The 21349-nt window shown below is 33.5% G+C and overlaps 1 protein-coding gene across 3 annotated transcripts in view; it reads left to right on the plus strand.

The window, feature by feature from the left end:
- The window catches only part of SCAF11 (SR-related CTD associated factor 11), a 73637-nt gene that overhangs the window by 36024 nt on the left and 16264 nt on the right, over nucleotides 1-21349 (plus strand). For 2 of the 3 annotated variants that reach the window (XM_054591202.1, XM_054591200.1), the window contains exons 5-8: nucleotides 5840-5917; nucleotides 8180-8197; nucleotides 10209-10309; nucleotides 12231-12289. In XM_054591202.1, the coding sequence (XP_054447177.1) occupies nucleotides 5840-5917; nucleotides 8180-8197; nucleotides 10209-10309; nucleotides 12231-12289 (256 nt within the window). The remainder of the gene's footprint in view (nucleotides 1-5839; nucleotides 5918-8179; nucleotides 8198-10208; nucleotides 10310-12230; nucleotides 12290-21349) is intronic. The other variant, XM_054591201.1, reaches the window with a different exon arrangement.

A 21349-nucleotide genomic window follows, 5' to 3' on the forward strand; every position in this document is an offset into this window, starting at 1 on the left:
GCACAGGTGTGTTTTCTCTCATGAGACTAGAAATGAAGAGAGTCTTACTATGGTGATGTACAGTTCTTGAAGAAGTCAAACAGCAGTGTTCAATGCAGACAGGTGAGGAGTACATTTTTGAATTAATGATACATACCAAAAATCAAAATATGACTGATTTATATCATGACTATGGATGTATTTTATATATAGATGTTCCTATATACTGTGAATATAAATCTACACATCATTCTGGTGATTATGTAATTTTTCAATTACATAATTCAACAAAGTTATATTGTTTGGATTTTTCAGTCAGTTTTTCCTATAATTTAAATTTTTCTTTATTCCTGAACTAAACCAAACCTCTCTGTTATATAGTTCTCTGTGAATAGTAATAATTAAAATATACCTGTGGAATGCTACGGTTAGTACTTACCCTTATAATTTATAAAGCATTGTCAAATACATTTCATTTAATTATTATAACCTGTGCAATAGATGATTCAGGGCTTTCTCTCTTTATCCTTCAAGTTGTTAGCTCTGATTTCTCCAGGATTTGTGACTTAATTATCCCAAATCCCCCACTGTTTTCACCTTGTAGGTTAATCCTCTGGTTAAACCTTTGATAGAACAAAGAAAATCTTTGCATTGTAAACACTCATTCCTTCTAGTATATATGTAATAGACTTTAATTTAAAATAGTTTGTTTTTACCAGTTGGATAAATTAATGTATATTTCTATATAGCCTCATTTTAAATATCAGAATTTGTAAAACGATTTATATAGCTAGTTTATAGAATTTTCTGTTTTTATATTAGAAAAAGAAAGTCTTAACTATTAAATGTCAGAAGAAATTAAAATTAAAAGTAATTCTACCCAACTGTTGTATCTTTGAGAATCTGAAAGGTTTCCTTTAAGTAATTAGAGAAAATGCCTTCTTGGTGTTATTTTTGTCACTGATAGCCTTTTGTCTTTTAGGAATACATTCATGAAATCTCTTACAAAGAATCACAGTTTCACTAATACGGATTGATAAGGACTGTCTTGAAAGAACTGGTTAAGTGTGGTAGGGAACATGTAGGCTGACTACAGTTTGAGCACTTTCTTTGGAGGCCCAGCTTAGGAATCTTGGAATCATCACCCTAAAAGGATATGTCATGGGGAATAGCTTTAAAATAAGCACTGACCTCTAATAGTGTACATTTCTAAATAATATTTATTTGATTTTGAACTGCAGTTTTATATAATGTGCTGTGTTTATTAGTAGCAGAGATAGATGTTCTAGAGATTCCCATGAACATACAAACCATGCTATAAGCATAGGTACTGGGACTTAGTCTTTAAGCACTTACCTTTAACGCTTGCTTCTCTCTCTCTAGGAGGGGCTATCTGTAGGCAGCCTTTGTGATTGAGGATAGAGCAGCAGCAGGAAGCAAGAAATATTAGAAATCAAGAATCCTGAATTCCCAAATAAGGAAGGTTTCCTCTTCTTACATTTAAATATGGGTTTGTCTGAGCTGGGAATTTACAACGCTTCAGAATACTAGGGTATGTTTTATTGAAATCATTAGGAAGATTTTTGTTCTATCAAAATTGCCTCCTTAACTGATAATAATCTTAGTACAGAGCATTCACAGTAAAATGTAAGCTCTGTTTTCAAATACACATTACATTGTAAAGCAGTGATCAAGTCCTATTATATTTAATAGTTGTATCACAAAGTTAAATGGTGATATTGGACTACTTTGATTATGACACTAATTAAATTAGATAATTTAAAAATTATTGAAATGAAAGCCATGTTGATTTAAATAGGTGAATAATTAAGGATATTTTTGTTGTATATAAGGAATCAAATGGTAAATGATAAAGAGATGTTTATTTTGTTGTGTATAATAAGTAAAACAAAATTTGGGATACTTTTCTCCAAAATTAAAATTATTTTTAGTAGAATAGGTAGGTATATTAGTCAAAAAATTTCAACGTCGAGTTTTAAATATGAATTTTCAAAACTACACAACTCAAAAGCTAAATTAGTTTAGTGGCACAAACTCTGAAAACTTAAGATTAAAATGTCTTTGGATTTTTCAAGTGGGTATCTGCTGGATCTAATGGTGAAGTACCTTTGGAAATGCCTTAAAATTAGGGCAGTGCAAACAATTTTTTAAAAAGCTATTTGTAAAACTTTTTCATCATATTATGTGATTTTATGCTGTAGTATCTATTAATGATGGTGTCTTTGCACTTGTGTTGTAGTAGTTCTATATTTATAGTATACATTAACAAAGAAAGAGATCTACTTAATTTTTTAAAATCTTTTTAATTTATTAAAGTGTGCTATGAAGACTTAATTTAGAATAACTAAATTTCTTTTCTGTTTCCCCTTTGAAATGCTTTGCTGAACTGCTCTAAGGTCAGAAATGGATATCATCATTTCTCAGTAGCAATAGCAAAGAGATTTTGTCTACGTTAGATAGCTTGTTTTCCAAGCTGTGCTTTTGTTAACTTGGAGAGGATAACTTGGTTTTAAGAAATTTTTCTGATGGCTGAACCTGAACCAAAGAAAATCTATTAACTTATTTTCTGGTGTTAAGTAGATTGTTTTTTAGGAAATACACATATATGCATGCAGATTGTGATAATAGATAGCAGTGATTTTCCAGCTACTACTATTTTTTATTTTTGTTTTTATAATAGCAATAGAAACCTTCAAATAAAGCTGTAGACAAATCCATGGTAATTATGCTTAAGTAAAAAAGAATAAAAACAAAACTCTTACTCAAAATTCTGTTATTTAAAATAGATCAGAATGGAATGGCTCAGGTTAAAGCTGTCAGTTTGAACATTGTAAAGGAAAAAGTGCCATTTACCTGATGTCAACAGAGGAAATTTAATAAAGAAGAAAATAGGATTGTGTAATTTCAGAGTTTTTGAAAAATTCAATGCATTTGATATATAATAAATTTTTTGAACACAGAGTGGCTTTCTTGGGATCTTAGTAAGTGTTACATATTAGAATAGATATAATAAAATGATAACTTTAACTTTTACATATCATGAACTTTTGAAATTCCAACAGAAAGTCATTAAGAGCTCATGTCTATCACATGTGTATATAACTCATACATCATACTGAGGGTTATCTTTATGTTAATAGACCAGGCTTTTTTATTGTTAGCCCAGTAAAGCTAGTTGATGGAGTTTATATAATACTTAGTATATACCACACACTCTTCTAAGACTGCTCATTCCTTTTTTCCCATAAATACCTTAGAAATAAGTTATATTATTAACCCTGTTTTCACTAATACGGTAACTGAGACAGAGGGACTATGTGATTTGCTCAAGGTTACACTCAAGGACAAGATATGAAAGTACCATGTAAATCCAGAGCCTCAACACATCGTCCTAATAGGTTTAAAAAAAATTTGAAGGAAACACATTTTTATTATCTTTTTACATGTTTATCAAAATATACCTTAAAAAATTGAAATTAAAATATATTTTGAAACTTTGGTAAAAATAAGAAGTACTTAAAAGTTTTTACTTATTCTTTTGAATGATAAATGTATTAACATAACCTCTAGACTAAGAATTACATACAGTAAATGCTAATGTGGTTAAATACAAACACATCATCATGATGTTGAGTTCTTTGAACTAGAATTGCTCTTTGCAGTGCATTATTAAAAAGATTTGGACACTTTTGTTGCTACTTGTAGTAAAGCTTCTTAAGGTCAAGTGTTCTGTGGGGAAAGTAATAGCATCTTAAACCCATAGTACTTTAGAAGTAGGCTGAGCTAGATTCTACCATCTGAACCAATTTAATATATAATAAGGTCACATTTCCTAATTCAGATGTGGTAAAACATTTTATCAAGGCCTACTTACTTAAGTCTAACAGAGTAATAAAAGTAGCTCAATTTATATTTTGGCAGCTCCAAAGTGAGTCGCAAGTTTTGTGAAACATGTATTATATAATCAAGGGCCTTTCATAGTCTGACCTACCTGTACTTGTACGAGCATCAATATATACCAAAGTCCAGAATGGTAAAAATCACAACATTTTTTTCACTAGGGAATATCAGATTTTATCAAAATTCCATTACTGTCTCTGGTCTTTTAGACTATTACTATTAAATTGTTAAAATCCTGTTGACTTTTTGAATTATTTTTAAGTTATTAAACCACAGATATTAATAATACCACATTTTAGTATTTTCTTCATAGACTACAGGATCTACTCTTCTACCCTGGTAGACAACTTTATCTTAAATTGTTTAGATAATATAAACCCATTTCTATACAAATATTTAGTAGTATTATCAGGGAAACTCTTTTAAAAAATTGATTTTAGAGAGAGAGGGAGCAAAACATCAATTTGTTGTTCCCCTTATTTATGCATTCATTGGTTGATTCTTGTATGTGCCCTGACAGAGGATTGAACCCACAGTCTTGGCATATCAGGACAATACTCTATCCAACTGAGTGACCAGGGCAAGGCTCAGAGAAACTCTTAATTATAGTGATGCACATCAGTTTTTAAGGTATAGGAAATATATTTACATGAAAATAAATTTGATTTAGGTTTGCAGAATGATTGAAGGACCATTTTCCATATCTGTAAAGAATGCTTGCAATTCTATTTGAAAAGAACCAGCAACCTAATAAAAAAAAGCTAGGCAAAGGACATGAACAGTTTTTTTAAAGCAATTTAATAGCTTATAAAAATATGAAAATATGCCCAACCTAACTCATAAAAGGAATGTAAAATTAAAAAACTATTATGGCATACCATGCTATTAAGAATGAGGCAGCTCTGAAGTGGTAATAAAAACTAATCTAAGATACATAACTTAGAAAAAACAAAATTCAGTTCAGCATGTGAATTATAATATATTTTATATTAAAATACATATATATGTATATTAATTGGTTATCTCCAAAAGGATCTATAAGAAACTACCATATTTTGTCATGTATAATGCACTCTGTGTATCATGCACACTCACGTTTTTGGCCCAAACTTTCAGGAAAAAAATATTTCGTTTTAATTTTTTAATTCAGTTTATTTATTTTGAGAAACAAAACATTTATCATATTCCAGGGTATTATTTTGCATATGGATATCATTATGCCTTCTAGAGTTAGACTTTTAATGCATAAGCATAAATAAAAGAATTAAGAAATATAGATACGGAATTAGTACTACCCATGCATAATGTACACCCTTATTTTTCCCTCAAAATGTGGGCAAAAAGTGTGCACTATACACGGCAAAATATGGTACTTCTGGAGAGGACATCTAGGTGGCTGGGAAAAGGAGTAGAGGATTCCTTCATTTTCTTATCTTAAAAAAATTTTATTGGTGGTTTAACTGCCTATTTAAAATAATTAATTTTGGGAGACAAAATTGTCATAGAATATTAAAATCCGTATGGGACCTGTTCAAGCCATTCGTTTTACAGCTGATAGTGAGTTGCCCAAGAGCTTTAGATAACAGAGTTGTCCTTGTCAGCCCAGCTGTCTTTTATTATCCCAGGAGTTCTCAACTGGACATGCAGGTCTTAATAGGTATTACCTTGATAACAGAGATCTTATCTCTTATCATTGTATTCCACTTACCTAGAGTACAGTAGATGCTCAATAAATATTGAACGAGTTAAACAAATTTAAGGTATTTATTACTCTGTGGCATGATGCCGGTGGAAAGTTTTTCATCTTCACCTTTAAAAGAAGAAAAATTTTGTTTCCTGTTCCGGTAGAAAACTTATCATAAATATGTTTGTTATATATTAATTTTAATTTATTCTAAGGAAACATTTTTCAAGTTTTATTTTGTTAATCATTTTTCAGACACTGGCTTCATGTCCAATTGACCGAAAACCTTTCCAGGCAGTGTTTAAAGTCAGTGCATTGGAAGGCTGTGTTAAGGTAAGGGCTTATATTTTATTTTGCAGCATGAACAGTATAAACTTAATTTATTTGTTTTAAAAGCTCTCCAGTTTGAATAAATATGTGACCTGTTCAACTTTGGGTTTGATATGTGATTATCATTCGTCCACAACATGAAAGCCCAGACTTTTCTACAAGGATTAAAAAATTCTGACTCTTTTTTTTTTTTGACTTTGCCCCCTAAAGAGGGCATATTTTTGGTAGTCACATTATGTTTTTCCACAAAATGTATCAAATCTCCAAAAGCAGTTTCACATTCTTAGTTACAAAGTATTTTAATTCTTAGAATATTTTTAGTGTGAGGATGTATTTCAAAAAACATTGATTGATTAATTGGATAGTGCTTTGAATATACTTTATAATTGAAAAAAATATTTGAAATGGACTAATAGATTCGAAGACTAACCCCCCACAAAACTTGACCCCAAAATACCTGAAAGGTATGTTTTCATAAAAGAAAATGTAATATTAAGAAGATGAAGCTGGTAAAATTAAATATAAAATGGTGTCTTTGTTCTTAAATTCTTAAACCTGCTTGAAGGAAAAGGAATTTAACTGGAGAAGGAAAAGGAGGTTTTTGGAAATCTTGAGAGACTTCTCAAGAGTTTCAGGGTTGTCATAGGCAAATGACTTCATTCTTTTATTAAGTGTAGTTTTATTATAATGCTGAATCTTAACCACGTCTGTGAGATGCATGCACTATACATACCTCATTGATGTTAATTATTGTGAACTATGAATATGATTTGTATGCACATTTTTGGCTTACAAATAAAAGAAAAAAGAAATTGAAACATATTTCGGAGTTAATGAGTAAAACATGAAAAGAGAAAAAGACAGTAAGTAGTTAAGTAAATTGTATAAAAAAGAGACTTTTTAAAATAATCTATATCTTTTAATTGGGTGTTATTTGTTCAAACAGTGTCCCTATAGCAAAAGAAAGTCTTTGGTCATGTGTTGCAATCAGTTGTCATGACTCATCTCTTTCACTCTGGAACATTTTCTTAGCCTTTTTTATTCCTATGACCTTGACTGTTTTGTTTATTTGTTCATCAAAATTTTATTAACTTTATTGGGATGATGGTTAATAAAATTATGTAGGTTTCAAGTGCACAGTTATGTATCACATCATATGTTTTGTTGCATTGTGTGTTCACCACCCAAAGACAAGTCTCCTTTGGTCACCGTTTATCCCCCGTTTACCCCCCATTTACCCCCCCGTTTACCCTCTTCTCTCTGCCCCCACCTCCATTTTCCGCTGGTAATCACCATACTGTTTCCAGCAAGTCGCAAATGGTATAGAGCTAAAAATGAGAATACTCCAAAAAAAATATATATATATATATACATACACACACACACACACACACACACATATATACATACATATATATATATATATATATATATATGAATGATGCCATTGATGGGAAAAACAAACTGTTATCAGGTAGTACTGTAAGTCAGCGGTAAACTTGGTTGCCGTGTGAATAGGAAGGGATATGGAATAAAACTATTTAAGAATTAGATGGTCTCATTTTAGGTGTTTATACTTTGTTTTGATATATTTTTAATAGATGTGTCTTGATGTACAAATAAGACCAACTCAAATAAAAAGACACATGAAAAATAATTTTGTTTGTTGTAATTGTGTAAGTCTGGACATCTATGCACATTAGCATAAATCTTGGCAAAAAGATAAATGTGTTATATTATAATCAAAATTAAAGCATGACTTCTCTGAAAGACATGTTTTTTGTTTTTCTAGATTATATGTTATGTTGTTAACAATTCATTAACATGAGCTAGTTTCCAAAGATATTTTCCTGTAAAATTTTGTTCTGTTGCTTGGAGTAAAAATTTGTTTTATTTAATAGGGTTTGTACTTAAAAATTTGGTGCACTGTTAACCTAATTTTGTCAAACTTAAAATGTATTTCCTATATGTGATATTGTCCATGTACAACTCTCAGTATCTTACTTTGACCTATGCTTCTTTTGACTCTTCACTTTATTATCATTTTCCTTTTACAACTAAACTTGAATGAGACGTCTACACTTGCTTATTTCATTTTCTCCATTCCCAGTTCCATTGAACATTCACCTCCGTCATTTTGTCCTACTAAAACTGTCCTCACTAAAGGCCAGAATAATCTTCTGACTGGCCAATCCCACTGTTTCTTGACTTCATTCTTTCATTACATATAATGCTGTTGAGTGCTCTTATTTCTTTGGCTTCTAGGTTATACTTCTCTTATGGGTATGTATGTAAGTATGTGTTATGTATGTGTTTGTTTTACTTATCTGACCTTTACAATCTTCTTTGCCACCTCCCTGCCCTCCATACCTTTTTTCCTTTTTAATTATTGATTTGAGAGAGAGAGAGAGACTTTGATATGTTGTTCCATTGTCGTTTCACTTATTTATGCATTTATTGGTTGCTTTTTGTGTGAGCCCTGAGTGGAGATCAGACTCGCAACATTGGTGTTACAGAAGGATGCTCTAACCAGCCTGAGCTAGTTACCTGGTTGGAGCCCTGCTTTCCTCTTAAATCACTGGGGCTCCTTGCAGTGGTCCCCAACCACTGCACTTTTTTGGCACCAGGGATCGATTTTGTGCAAGACAGTTTTTCCAGGGACTTGAGGGGAAGGGATGGTATTGGGATGATGCAAGTGCATTACATTTAAGCTTACCTCCTGCTGTACAGCCCAGTTCCTAACAGGCTTGGATCAATACGAAACAGGCCTGGACCAGTACTGGTCCACAGCGAGGTAGGGGACCCCTGCCTTATAAGGATCTTCCTTTCAATTCTCTAGCTGTACTTTCTCTCTAAGTCTTTAAAATTCTGTCATTAGCCTAGATCTTTTTCCTTAGAATTAGACTTGTATTTTCACCCACTTGTTAGATAACTTCATTTATAATACAAAAGGAATTTAAACATTAACAAATCCAAAAATCATCAGGGTATTTTTCATTTTTTTCTCTCTGCCCCATCTCTGCCTGTTCCTTCTGCCCAATGACTTAAATTTGTTCCTTCTCCGTGTATCTGCTTTTAACTCTTTGTAGGCTATCATGCTGCCACCTGGACCAGTTCTGCCAATAGAAACATACAAGCCACTATGTAATTTAAAAATTTTAATAGCCATGCTCTGATTGGTGTGGCTCAGTCGGTTGGGCATTGTCCTGCAAACTGAAAAGGTTGCCAGTTCAATGCCCAGTCAGGATACATGCCTGGCTTGCGAGTTTGGTCCCTGGTTGGGGTGCATTCGAGAGGCAACCAATTGATATTTCTCATACCATCGAAGTTTCTTATCCTCTCTTTCTCCCTCCCTTCCTCTCTCGCTAAAAATAAATAAAAAAAATCTTTAAAAAAATTTTAACAGCCATATAAAAGAGTAAAAAACAAAAACAAATATAATTTGTAATATAACTTATTTAATCCAATATATCTAATATGTTATTTCAACATGTAATAGTTTAAAATAATTATTATTGAGAGATTTTTTTTCTGTTTTGTTGTTCTGAGTCTTTGAAATGCTGTGTATATTTTTCACTTAAGTACATCTCAATTCAGACTAGCTGTATTTCAGGTGCTCAGGAGCCACATGTGGCTAGTTACTATTTTCTCAGTGTAAATCTAGACCATGTATTCTAAGAGCTTTCTTCTGGTTTCCTGGATTTTATAGTCTCCCCTTAACTGCTTCATTCTTCACACCACTGCCAAAGTAAATCCTAACAAACAAATTTGATCCTCTCATTCACTTGCTTTAAAAACCTCACTTATTCTAATTCCTATAGAATTAATTCATTATTCATGGCCTTTTATAATCTGGCCCTAATACTTTATATCAACTCCATAGCCTACTAATCTTCCCATCTGCATTGGCTTCTGTGTTCTTTTCTTAATTTAGAGCACTTTTTGTAGACAAATTACTCATTCTCTAAGACCAACTCATAAATCATCTACTCATTAAAGTCTTTTCTAGAGTTAATTTTCAGTCAGTGCATATGCTGATCTGTGCTTATATCTTTATTATGAGTACTTAATCTCTTTATGTGCTTATCTCCCACTATTTTGTTTCCCTAGAGCTTAGCACATGTATTAAGTTTATGGTTTAGCATGCTTGAATGAGTAAGCATATGTACTTGGGCTAGAGTTTCATTCAGTTTTGTTTCTTTAATTTTTTTTTATCTTTTCAAGGGAAAATTGAGATGTTATCATTTGTGATGCTGGATTATCACTAAATCGGCGATTTTTGCTTTTCTCATAGGTTCAGGTAAAAAGACAGTTGAGAGAAACAAAAGACAAGATAAATGAAAACTCTTTTAAGAAACAGCTTTCCAGTCATGAAAATTCTAAAAGCTATATGAGGTTAGTAATGAATTTTAGAAGTGAAGTCCAAATGCATAGAACCTGAAGGTAGCTATTAAAAAAATAAATAAATGAGTACTTAAAAAATGATGTGGGATTTAAATTTATTTGTTTCTTTTAAAGCATATACTTGATAATTTAAGGAAAGACCAGCTGAAAGCTGAGACTATAATTTGAGCTCTATCTTTGAGAAATTGATTTTCTTAGTTTTTATCCTAATCTGATTTTAGATTTGTATTTTTTTGTAAAATAAAACGTTACAGCAGTGTAAAGTTTTTGTTAAACTTTATGAATGCTTATTCATTTTCGTACATACCACAACCAATAATGGATAAGCACTGGTGCACAGACCACATTTTTGAGTAGCACTGCTTTAGTCTTTATGGACAAAAAAAATAGAAAGTAACCAATGATGTAACTCGCTATTCTTCATGAGACAGTTATAATTCAGAGTACTTACTATCTTTCTCATTTTGCTTCTTTGTATTATAGCAGACACTTGCTATCTACTGTAACAAATGTTTATGTTTTTGAAAGATTTAACATGTTTGGATTTGTTTGTTTAATTGCTATTGTTAAGCAAAATTGCCTAGAAATACAGCGCTTAAGTTTAATAGATATCTAACGTATTTTTTTTACCTCAGTTTTTAGTAATAAACTGGAAATTAATTTATTATTAAAACATAAAATAACTTGTTCTAATACTTTTAAAATTTAAGCCCGTTTTGATCTGAAATATATTTAGAGCTGTCCAAAAGTTGTATGGTTCAGTCAGTATACTGTCAAATTCATAATTAAATATATAATTCATTAGTTCATTTCATCAGATTACTAATTTCTTAAGAGTATAAATTTATTTAGTTACCAAAATAGTCGGCAGTAGTCTCTGAGATTTATTGAATCATGCCAGTAATTTATAACACTATAGCTCTCTAGATCTTAACTTTTGGGAAGTTAGGGATTTCTTTAAGAATCTGAAGAAAGCTGTAGACACCTTCTTCCAGAAAATCATGTTATAAAACATAGACAAAACTTTGTATATGATTTTAAGGGACTCATGAAACACCCACTACAAGAGCCCATCTATAAACCCATATTAACTGCATTAGTGCAGATTTTATTTATATTTCCTTTTAACTAACTGTATCTGAGTCAGTTTTGATTCATGCATATGTTTATGTAGTAGATAGTAGCATACTTTCCCCAACACCTTTGCCAACCTAATTCTTAATATAGCTCCTGTCACTGGCTGTGGCAATGTCAGGGTGTGTATTTTTGTGCTTTCTCAGAATTACCCCAGTTCTCTTTGCTCTAGCTGAGAGTGTAGTGTTCATCACTACATGACCTATAATAGGTTCATACAGTGGGTCTCACACAGCTGAGATAGTCCACATGCTTAACTGCTTTTTCTCAGAGATTTATGATAAGGGGATGGTGTACAGAAGTAACATACAGAAAAGTAATTTGCTTTGCCCATCAAGTCAGACCCTTAAATGATTTCTCCCAAGGTGGATAATCTTTCAGCTGTTGGAAATTTACAGTACATTCTTTTTAGAATCTTTTGGAAAATTTTTAACTTTCCTCCCATTCAGCCTTATGTTTACTATATATGCCTAATCTCTTCAGCATTTCAACAGTGTCCATTGCTTCTCCCTCCCAGAGCAGGAGCCCTGACAGACACTATTTCTTTCTGATAATTTCATTCAGTTCTAGAGAAAGGGATTGTAATGGTATTTTGTGTCTTGGTAGTAAACTTCTATTGTCAGTCACTGGAATGGGGAGGGGCAACTAGCTATACTTTCTTTGCTAGAATTTAAAACTCAGTGCCTAGTAAATTTCATTTTGGTGGGCAGGGAATTGATAATAAATGAGCAAAATGGCAGTTTTCTCTTAATTATTTCCTCTTTTTTGATGTTTACAGGAAAAAAATCATAGGAGAAGATCTATTAAGTGCAAAGCTTTATGACTTGAAGATGCATAGTAAGTGGCTTTTTACTTTTGTTTTCTACCTTTTTTGTTTCTTTAGTGCTTGTGTCAGAGTTCTTATTAGTAACGCTTTGGTTTGGAAAACAGCTGTGCACAGACAGAACTCTACTGAACTCTGTACAGTGGTTAAATCCTAAGTAAACTGCTTTCATGGAATCATCTATGCTTTTCCTACCCATTTTGATTTTATGCTCAGCTTGAAGGAAGAAAAAGAGGAGAGTGCATGAGTGACAGAAAGAAAGGAAAAAGAAGAAAAGGGTATTTTTCAGTTACTTGGTGGCTGGCAACCTACTAATGGGTCTTACTCCACCCATTAGTGCAGAAGAACTTAGGGGAAAGGGGAAAAACTAAGAACCTTGTGGACCAGTAACTGTAGTAAGTAGCAAGGGAAGTCTGTGACAGTGAGAAGCTAATTCACAGTTCCCAGAGGAAGTGGTGGTGTGGCCTCTAGCCACACTTCTAATTTGAAATTTATGTTTGGAAATAAAGCACCTTTTACATATATATGTATCTACATGAGCAGCGAAATATTCAATATTACTGTCTTTTGTTCTTATCTAGTACATAGTTCTCCAAAACAGGAATAATTTGGGGCAGGTCCTGAAAAAAATGACACAATAGTGTCTTTTGACTCCTCCTTGGTGCCCAGCCTGTTTATTCTGTTCTAAAGAACAACTTTCTATGAACTGTTTGTAAGCAAGGAGAGCATTTAATTTCCAAGAAAGGTTGCAATGAATTTCTCTTTATAGATATAAAGAATTAATGAAGTCATTGTTCTTAAAAGTAAATGATAATCAACTTCATTTTTTACATTATGAATATCAAGTTTGATGTTGTGATTTCTGAATTTAATTAACTTGACCTCTGGGATTTATACATTCCAGATTTACAGATTAAGAAACGTTCTGCCTTTGGTAATTTACTATTAAAGTGAAATTGCATTAAAAGAACTTAATGATTAGATCAGCATTTTTCTTTTGTTAAAGAACCTTAGATATCAGATTTCTTTGTGACATTGCTGGTAGATGAGCATCCTTTTCAATGGATAGACTTTGCTGGGTATAGGATCTGATATAAAATTTACTGCTGAGAAAGATTAAATGAGGTTATATGTTTTCTCTAGATAATTTGGCCTACTCTCACTATGTTGATCTTGGTTTGAAGACCACTAAAATTTTCTTTCAGTATGTATTTGTTGCCTGGACTTCTTTTTAGAGAGAGAAACTTAGGCAAACCTTACCTCAAGTGCTTCAGCATAGTGAAAACCATTTGTAAGAATCTATGATTCATTTACATTTGAGATTTTGTTTTACAATTCAGAATATGAAATACTAAAAAAGTTTTTAGTGGATATCCTAGGCTAATTTAACACTTGAATCGCTAATTTTAAATTATAGTTCTTAAAGAAACTTACTCATGTCAGAAGGTTAACATTGTCCAAGGCCTATAAACCTAATGTTGGGTCTACTTAAGTGAAGATGTCTGGATGTCTGAAGTCATTTGTAAAATACTCATTTTACTTTTATGAATGGGTGATCAAGGTAATTATGTGGAAATGTCTTAACTGAATGAGTTTGATTCATTTGTGGGGTACTGGGTATTTATTATCTGTTTAGTTTTTCTATACAGTTGCTCTTTACTTGGGGAATGTAACATCTCTAACATGGCCAGTTTTTGGGGGGTTTTTTCTGCTTTGGAATACATTATATACCTGGTGAAATAGTTAGTTTGTATTTAGGTATTATGTCTAAAGAAAATACTCAGGTTTAAATAAACATAAAAACTAATTGGTCAGCCCTGGCTGAGTAGCACATTTGGTTGGAATATTGTCCTACTCCATACACCAAAAGGTGTCACGCATTAGATCCCTGGTTGTGGCAGGGAAGTAACCGTTGATGTTTCTCTCTTCCTCTCTGTCCCTTCCTCTCTTTTTCAAATCAGTAAATATATCCTTGGGTGAGGATTTAAAAAAATTTTTTTAACTAATTGGTCAATTTTGGAGGATGCTGAAGAGTCAACTCATGGTGAAAACTGAGACATGTATAAAAGGAAAATCTGAACTTCTATCTTGCTTTCCTAAATAAACTTTACATCAGTTTACTAATGAGCATAATTGAACAGGTGGTAAAGGAAAGTTAAATATTTTTAGAAGTATTTCGGCAAATAATTTAATTGAAGATAAAAATATAGAATTCATGTATTAGCATTTTGTATACTAATGGAATTAATAGTTCTAGGAACTGATCAGTAGTGGTTATTAGCATCACAAAAAGAGAAACAACCATGCTTCAATACACTCTCATTGAAGGAAATAACAGTAAATATACAATAATATGACCAAAAAACCCTAAAAACAAACAAACCTGCATTTTACTAATTTACAAGATGTACAGAGACTGAAATGCATGTTAAGTGACAGTGGGATGCAATCAGCAAAACTTGGACCACAAACAAATGGCTTGGTTTCAGTAAAAAAAATGCCAAGTTGTTTAATAGGGATGGAGGATAACCTGTAGATTAAGAGACAAAGAGCCTTGGCCATGTGTCTTAGTTGTTTAGAGCCTCACCCTGTTCATCACAAGGTCACAGGTTCGATTCCCAGTCAGGGCACATACCTATGTTGCAGGTTGGATCCCAGGTGGAGGTGCATGTACAGGAGGCAACTGAATGATGTTTCTTTCTCATATAGATGTTTGCCTCTTGCCCTTCCTCTCTCCCTAAAATTAATGTTAAAAAAAAAATATATCCTTTGGTGAGGATTAAATAAGATAGACAAAAACACATTTAACCAGTCACAACATATAGATCTTAATTGGATCCATATTCTAACATGTTCTAAAAAAATACAACTTTATGGACAGTTGGGGAAAATTGAACATTAGGTATTTGATATTAAGGAATTATTGGGATTTTTTGTGTGTTTTGTCTTCACCTGTGGATATGTTCATTGATTTTAGAGGAAGTGAAAGAGGAGATTCTAGAAAAACACATTGTTTGGCTGCCTCCCGTATGCTCTATGAGGATTGAACCCACAACCTTTTGTTGTACTCCAAATCAACTGATTTTTTTTTTAATTGTGCTAATGGTATTAATGGATTCCCCCCCACCCCAACGAGCACTTACCTTTTAGACTTAGTTATACACTGAAATACTTATACAGTAAATGATCTGATGTCAAAAAGTTTTTTTCAAAATGATCTCAAGCAGGTAATAGATATATTAACATTAGACATGAATTAATAGTTGTGGAGGTTGGGATATGGGTTTTATGCTATTCCCTCTTTTATATTGAAATTTTCTGTAATTTAAAAAAATGTACTATAAGAATTTAATTGGCCATTTTCCCTTCATAGTGGCACATAATTCAAGGTTTTAGTTAACTTTAGTGAAATACAATATGTTGTCTTGTTCTGTGTGTTGTTTTTTTTTTTAAGATTGTATTTATTTACTTTTAGAAAGTAAAGGAAAGGGAAGGAGAGAGGGAGAGAAACATCAGTGTGTGGTTGCCTCTTGCACGCCCCACACTGGGGACCTGGCCTGCAATCCAGGCATGTGTTGTGACTGGGAATTGAACCAGAGACCCTTTGGTTGACAGGCTGGTGCTCAACCTACTGAGCCACGCCAGCCAGGGCTGTTTTATGTTTTTTTCCTAGTAAGGTTTTAAGTTTCTTGAGGGTAGTAATTGTGTTTTCTGTATAGCACTTTCCAATGGTAATGTTATTAAGTACTTATTCGATTGCCCTTGGCTGTAACTCTGATAATGAAAGATAACTGATCAATGGATATAACAAACAGGAAACTGAAACTTGGAAAGCTTAAGTAATAAAGACATGTGAGAATGATACCATTGATTTTAGGAAAGTAACTTCCTCTAGTGAAATGAAGGAGACAGATTAATTAAAGTAAAAATGGCTAAATATGAACATTAATTAAACATCTGTAGGTGTCATTTTATATACTTCATAGAATGTTCAAAATAGATCATAATTATAAACTTTAAAATAATTTTAAAAGGCCAAAATATCTTGGCCAAGATCACACAGCTAACACATCCAGTGACTCTTCTCACTGCAGGATAATACTAAAGCATGACGGAGTTAATGCTGTCCACCTTATAACCTTTCACTTTATGGTTGTCTGCAGCCTTTATAACTCAGACTATTATTGTGTTATTCTGGTGGCTTTGGATGCACTTTTGAGATTAAAACAATTCTTAATGTAAAATTATCATTTTGGTAGTACAGTGTCTGCTCCCTACTTAATAGACCAACTAACCTTGATTAGTTTGCCTTACCTTTTAGAAATGTGACAGATATCAGTCTTTTGTTTTTTAGGCTAAAGTTCATACTGTTAATAAACCATAGAACCTTTAAGAATTTTAAACTTTAATTTTCACATTTTTTTATGAGATTTCTTAGGTTTTTTAAAGATTTTTTTAATTTTTATTTTTAAATAATGTTTATTCTATTACAGTTGTCTCATTTTTTCCCGTTTGCCCTCCTCCACCCATCCCGCTACCACAGTCAGTTCCCACTCTGTTGTCCATGTCCATGGGTCATTCATACATGTTCTTTGTCTAGCCCTTTTTCCTTCTTCCCACCATTGTCCTCCTTCCCCATCCCCTCTGGTCACTTTCAGTCTGTTCTATGGTTCCTTGCCTGTGGTTTATTATGTTCGTTAGTTTATTTTGTTGAATAGATTCCACTTATAGGTGAGATCATATGGTATTTGTCTTTCACCAGCTGGCTTATTTCACTTAGCATAATGCTCTCCAGTTCCATGTTGTCACAAGAGGTAGGAGTTCCTTCCTTCTTTTTTTTAAAAAAATGCAGATTGATTTTATTTATTTATCTTTTTAAATGTCAAAATCCATTATAAAATAGTAAGATTTTAAATCCATTATAAAGTCTTAGCAGTTAAAAAAATGACATCAGCACAGAAATAATCAAGTAGATCAATGAAATAAAATTAGCATTCTAAAAACAAATGTATATATTTAACAATGTAATATATGATTAAATTGATATTTAAAGTCAGTGGGGAAAATAAGGCCTATTTAACAAATATGGTACATGAACCACTATTACTTGAATTAAAACAAATATAGAGAGCACTATTTCACACATTATACAGACAATATTCAGATGAGTTCAAAATCAATATGTAAAATCTAACGAGTTTTAGGAGAAAATACAAACTAATATTTTTCTTACCCTGAAGTAAAATATTCAAACCCAGAAGCTATAAAGTAAAAATTGACAGTATGACTGTATTAAACATTTAAGACTGTACAGTAATATACATATAAAAAAAGTTAAAGGACAGATAATAGAATGGGAAAGTACTTGCAGCACATCTAAAAAAGGGTTAATAGTTTTTTTAAGGGAAAAAATTCTACATTTAATCAAAAAATGGATAAAGAATATCAAAAAGTCATTTAAAGCTTTTTAAATAAAATAGAAATAGGCAAGAAATATACAAAAACAGGTTTAGTTTCAACAAATAAAAAGTAACAACACATCGTCACAATCAGATTAATAAGTATTAAAAACATTAGTAATATCAAGTATTGGTGACTGTGAAAGGAACTGGGTATTCATAGATTCTTTTTCTTCATTTCCTTAAAGCAGTCCCTTTTGCATATCTTGCAGTGCTCGTTTGGTGGAGATGTAGTCTTTTAGCCTTCTTTTGTCTGGGAAACTCCTTATTTTGCCTTCCATTTTAATTGAGAGCCTTGCTGGGTAGAACAGTCTTGGTTGCATGTCTTTGCTTTTCAATACTTGGAATATTTCTTGCCATTCCTTCCTGGCTTGTAGTGTTTCTGTTGAGAAGTCAGCTGCTAGCTGTACCGGGGCTCCCTTATATGTTACTACCCCTTTCTCCCTTGCTTCATTTAGGATTCTCTGTTTGTCTTTGGTATTTGCCATTTTGATGATGTGTCTTGGAGGGGGCCTCATTGGGTTCCTCTTGAATGGGACCCTGTGCTTCCTGGATTTGTGTGACTTTTTCTCTCCTCAAATGAGGGAAGTTTTTCATCATTACTTTTTCAAACAGGTTCTCTATCTCTTGCTCTTCTTCTCCCTCTGGTATCCCTATTGTACAGATATTACTACATTGCAGGTTGTCCTGCATTTCCCTAAAGGCCTATTCATTCTTTTTGAGTGCTTTTTCATTTTCTTGCTTTTTCTGGGAGCTTTTTCCTATCTTATCCTCCAGCTTGCTGATTTGATCTTCTGCTTCATCTAGCCTGCTTTTGAATCCTTCTGCTGTGTTCTTCAATTCAGAAATTGTATTAATTTCCTCTCATCTCTTACTGATAGTTTCTGTGTCCTTTTTCATGCTGATATAGTTTGCAGTAAGCTCCTCTTTTCCCTGTAGTTTTTTGTAAGGCTCACTGAGCTCATTGAGCTTCCTTAGAAACATTGTTTGGAACTCAATATCTGATAGTTTACTAGCCTCTATTTCACTTACTTCTCTTTCTTGAGATTCCTCTTTTCCCTTTGACTAGGGGGTGTTTCTTTGTCTTCCTGCTATTTATGAGACCCTTCCTTTTTGCTTCTGCTTCTTAAATTGCTCTGTCTTGATTTCTTAACTTTGTGGTGCGAACTTCTATGTTAGGAGATTGCTGTTTTTTCTTTCTGGATCTGCCCCTGATGATGTCAGCTGTTGACCCTGTTTGACCTTAGGCAGTCTGTTCAAGACTTCCAGGAATCTACTATCTGTGGCTGTTTCCTTCAGCTGTTAATCTAGTCAGTCTTCACTCAACAGGCCAGCTTAGACACCATGGAGTGGGGCAGAGTCCCTCCTGAAGGCAAGGTTATTGGGTCCTTTCACACTGCTGCTACTCAGGGGAGTTATGTGCCTGAGCCAGATGGCTGCTGCTATATGGCGAGGAGTCAGCACTGGGATCCCGCCAGCTACTCCCTCCATTCTTTTCTCAAAGTCCCCACCTCCAGTCTCTCCCCAAGTGCCTCTGGATCACTCTGCGCCCCCTTCAGCCAGGGATCTACTATATGTGGCTGCCACTCTGTACTCAGCTGTCAGGTTTTAGCACCACCAGGACAGGGCAGAGTCTCTCCAATGTTGGGGGGTGGGGATGTTATTGTGTCCTGATGCTGTTGCCTCTCAGGGGAGTAGTCTGCCTGAGCAAGATGGCTGCTGCTGTCCGGCAGATGAGTCAGCACCCACCAGACAGGATCCTGCTGGCTGCTGTCAGTTTTCCCCCTAAGCATCCCTTCCCAGTCTCTCCTCAGGCGTCTCTAGCCCACTTTGCTCCTGCATTTGCCAGAGACTAGGGTAAGTGACTGCAAATAAAAATTTATGCATTGGCCCTTTAAATGGCTTTTTGGGTCTCCAGGTTCCTGTCTCTGGCAGAGAGTAACCCTGTCGCTTTTCGCAGCTGGTTGTTATCTGTGTCATTTTTGTGCTCTCGTGCTGTAGGCTGAAGATCCTTGCTTATGGTTTAGACCCTGGTCTTTTCAGGAGAATCCAACTGGCCGTTTCTCTCTCCTTCTGATGCTGCTGTCCATGGATGCCCTGCCCATCTTCTCGAGTCTCTACCACTCTCCTTACTAGTTAGGTTGTGCTAAAGTTGATCCTTCTATCTGCCTGAGGTTATAAGGTTCCTCTCTTGCTATTGTTCAGTTGTTTCTTCTAGGGAATTTTTCCGCAATTTAGTTGTAATTTCAGATTGGTCCCGGGAGGAGGTCAATGTGACTTCCACTCACTCTTCTGCCATCTTGTTTCTCTCACATTTCTTAGATATTAACAACTGGTCTTTTTAGAAGACTAAGAGAACTTGTAAATTGTTTCACAGTATTGGGGCAGTAACTAACCTATCATAACTGAGCAGGAACTAAGAGACAAAGTTAGGGTGAAGCTAGAGTTAGTTGGAAGATGTGCAGATTACGTACATCTTTATTTACTCAGTTACACTGAACTAGAATCATGGTGTTTTAAGGATAATTTAAATTTCTTTTTATAAATGAACATCTTGGGAAAATGTCTGTCTCTTTATTTAGGGTTGCTTGGATAAATTTTAGAAGAACTCAGTTTTAGCTTCTTTAATTTCTTCAAGTTTTTTGAAGCAGGAAGGGGCTGTTCTTTGAACATTTATGTGTAACTTTTTACCTAAAATTATTTATGTTATACACAAACTAATGAATAGAGCATGTAACATTCTGAACTTCTTTTATCTGGATTAGAAATTATTAGTAGAACATTAGTTAATACTTAAACTTACTAGACAATATTGGAAGTTGGCCCTTTGGGTTTTGTACTAGGTTTTCCACTAAATCATCTATGACTCTAGGAAAACTATATAAGGAAATGTCACTTTCATTCTTCAGTTAAACTAGATAACTGAATGATAGTGCTACTTTAAAAATTTTAACCTCCTTTATGTACCTTGCTCCTTGGGCTAAGAGTTTATAATGGTGTTGTATATAGAAGCATCTCTTTTTCATGAATTTATTAATGGAGTACTTCTTTAAATACATGCTATATCCATTTAGTTATAGCTTTATTAACTTTGAATTAAATTAATCAAACTTTAATTGAGTGCCTGCCAAGCACTGGGTTCTGAGCTCAGAACCTTTACTATAGAGGGTTATATTATAGAAAAAGATGTTTTCATGAATCATCTTTTGGGATTAGTGGTTCATGAAATATGTTTGAGATATGCTTAATTCAAATGAGTAAGACAGCTTTAAGTTAAGCATAGCAGATTGAACACCTGTTTAATTCTCTAATCCCTCCCAGAACCCTAATAAAATGACAAAGAAATGAACAGAAAAACTTTAGGAGAACTAGAGAGAATAGACAGCAGATAAGAGAATCCACAATATAGAAACTTGAAAGTGACTGTACAAAGTGAATGGTAAACTCTCTTAGCGGAAAGCTGAAACCTACACCTTTCATGGGGAGAATGGAGTTAAGAATTAAATCACATACAGTAGAACCTTAGACTGTCTTGGATCTGGAGGACTCCGTTATCTCTGAAGGCAAGGAATTGGCGTAATGTCAAAAAGCAGAATTGATTGCAAAAAAATTTCA

This window comes from Pteronotus mesoamericanus, unplaced genomic scaffold (assembly GCF_021234165.1).
Source record: "Pteronotus mesoamericanus isolate MK-2021 breed Mesoamerican mustached bat unplaced genomic scaffold, CSHL_Meso_final scaffold_21, whole genome shotgun sequence".
In the NCBI taxonomy this organism is placed as follows: domain Eukaryota; kingdom Metazoa; phylum Chordata; class Mammalia; order Chiroptera; family Mormoopidae; genus Pteronotus; species Pteronotus mesoamericanus.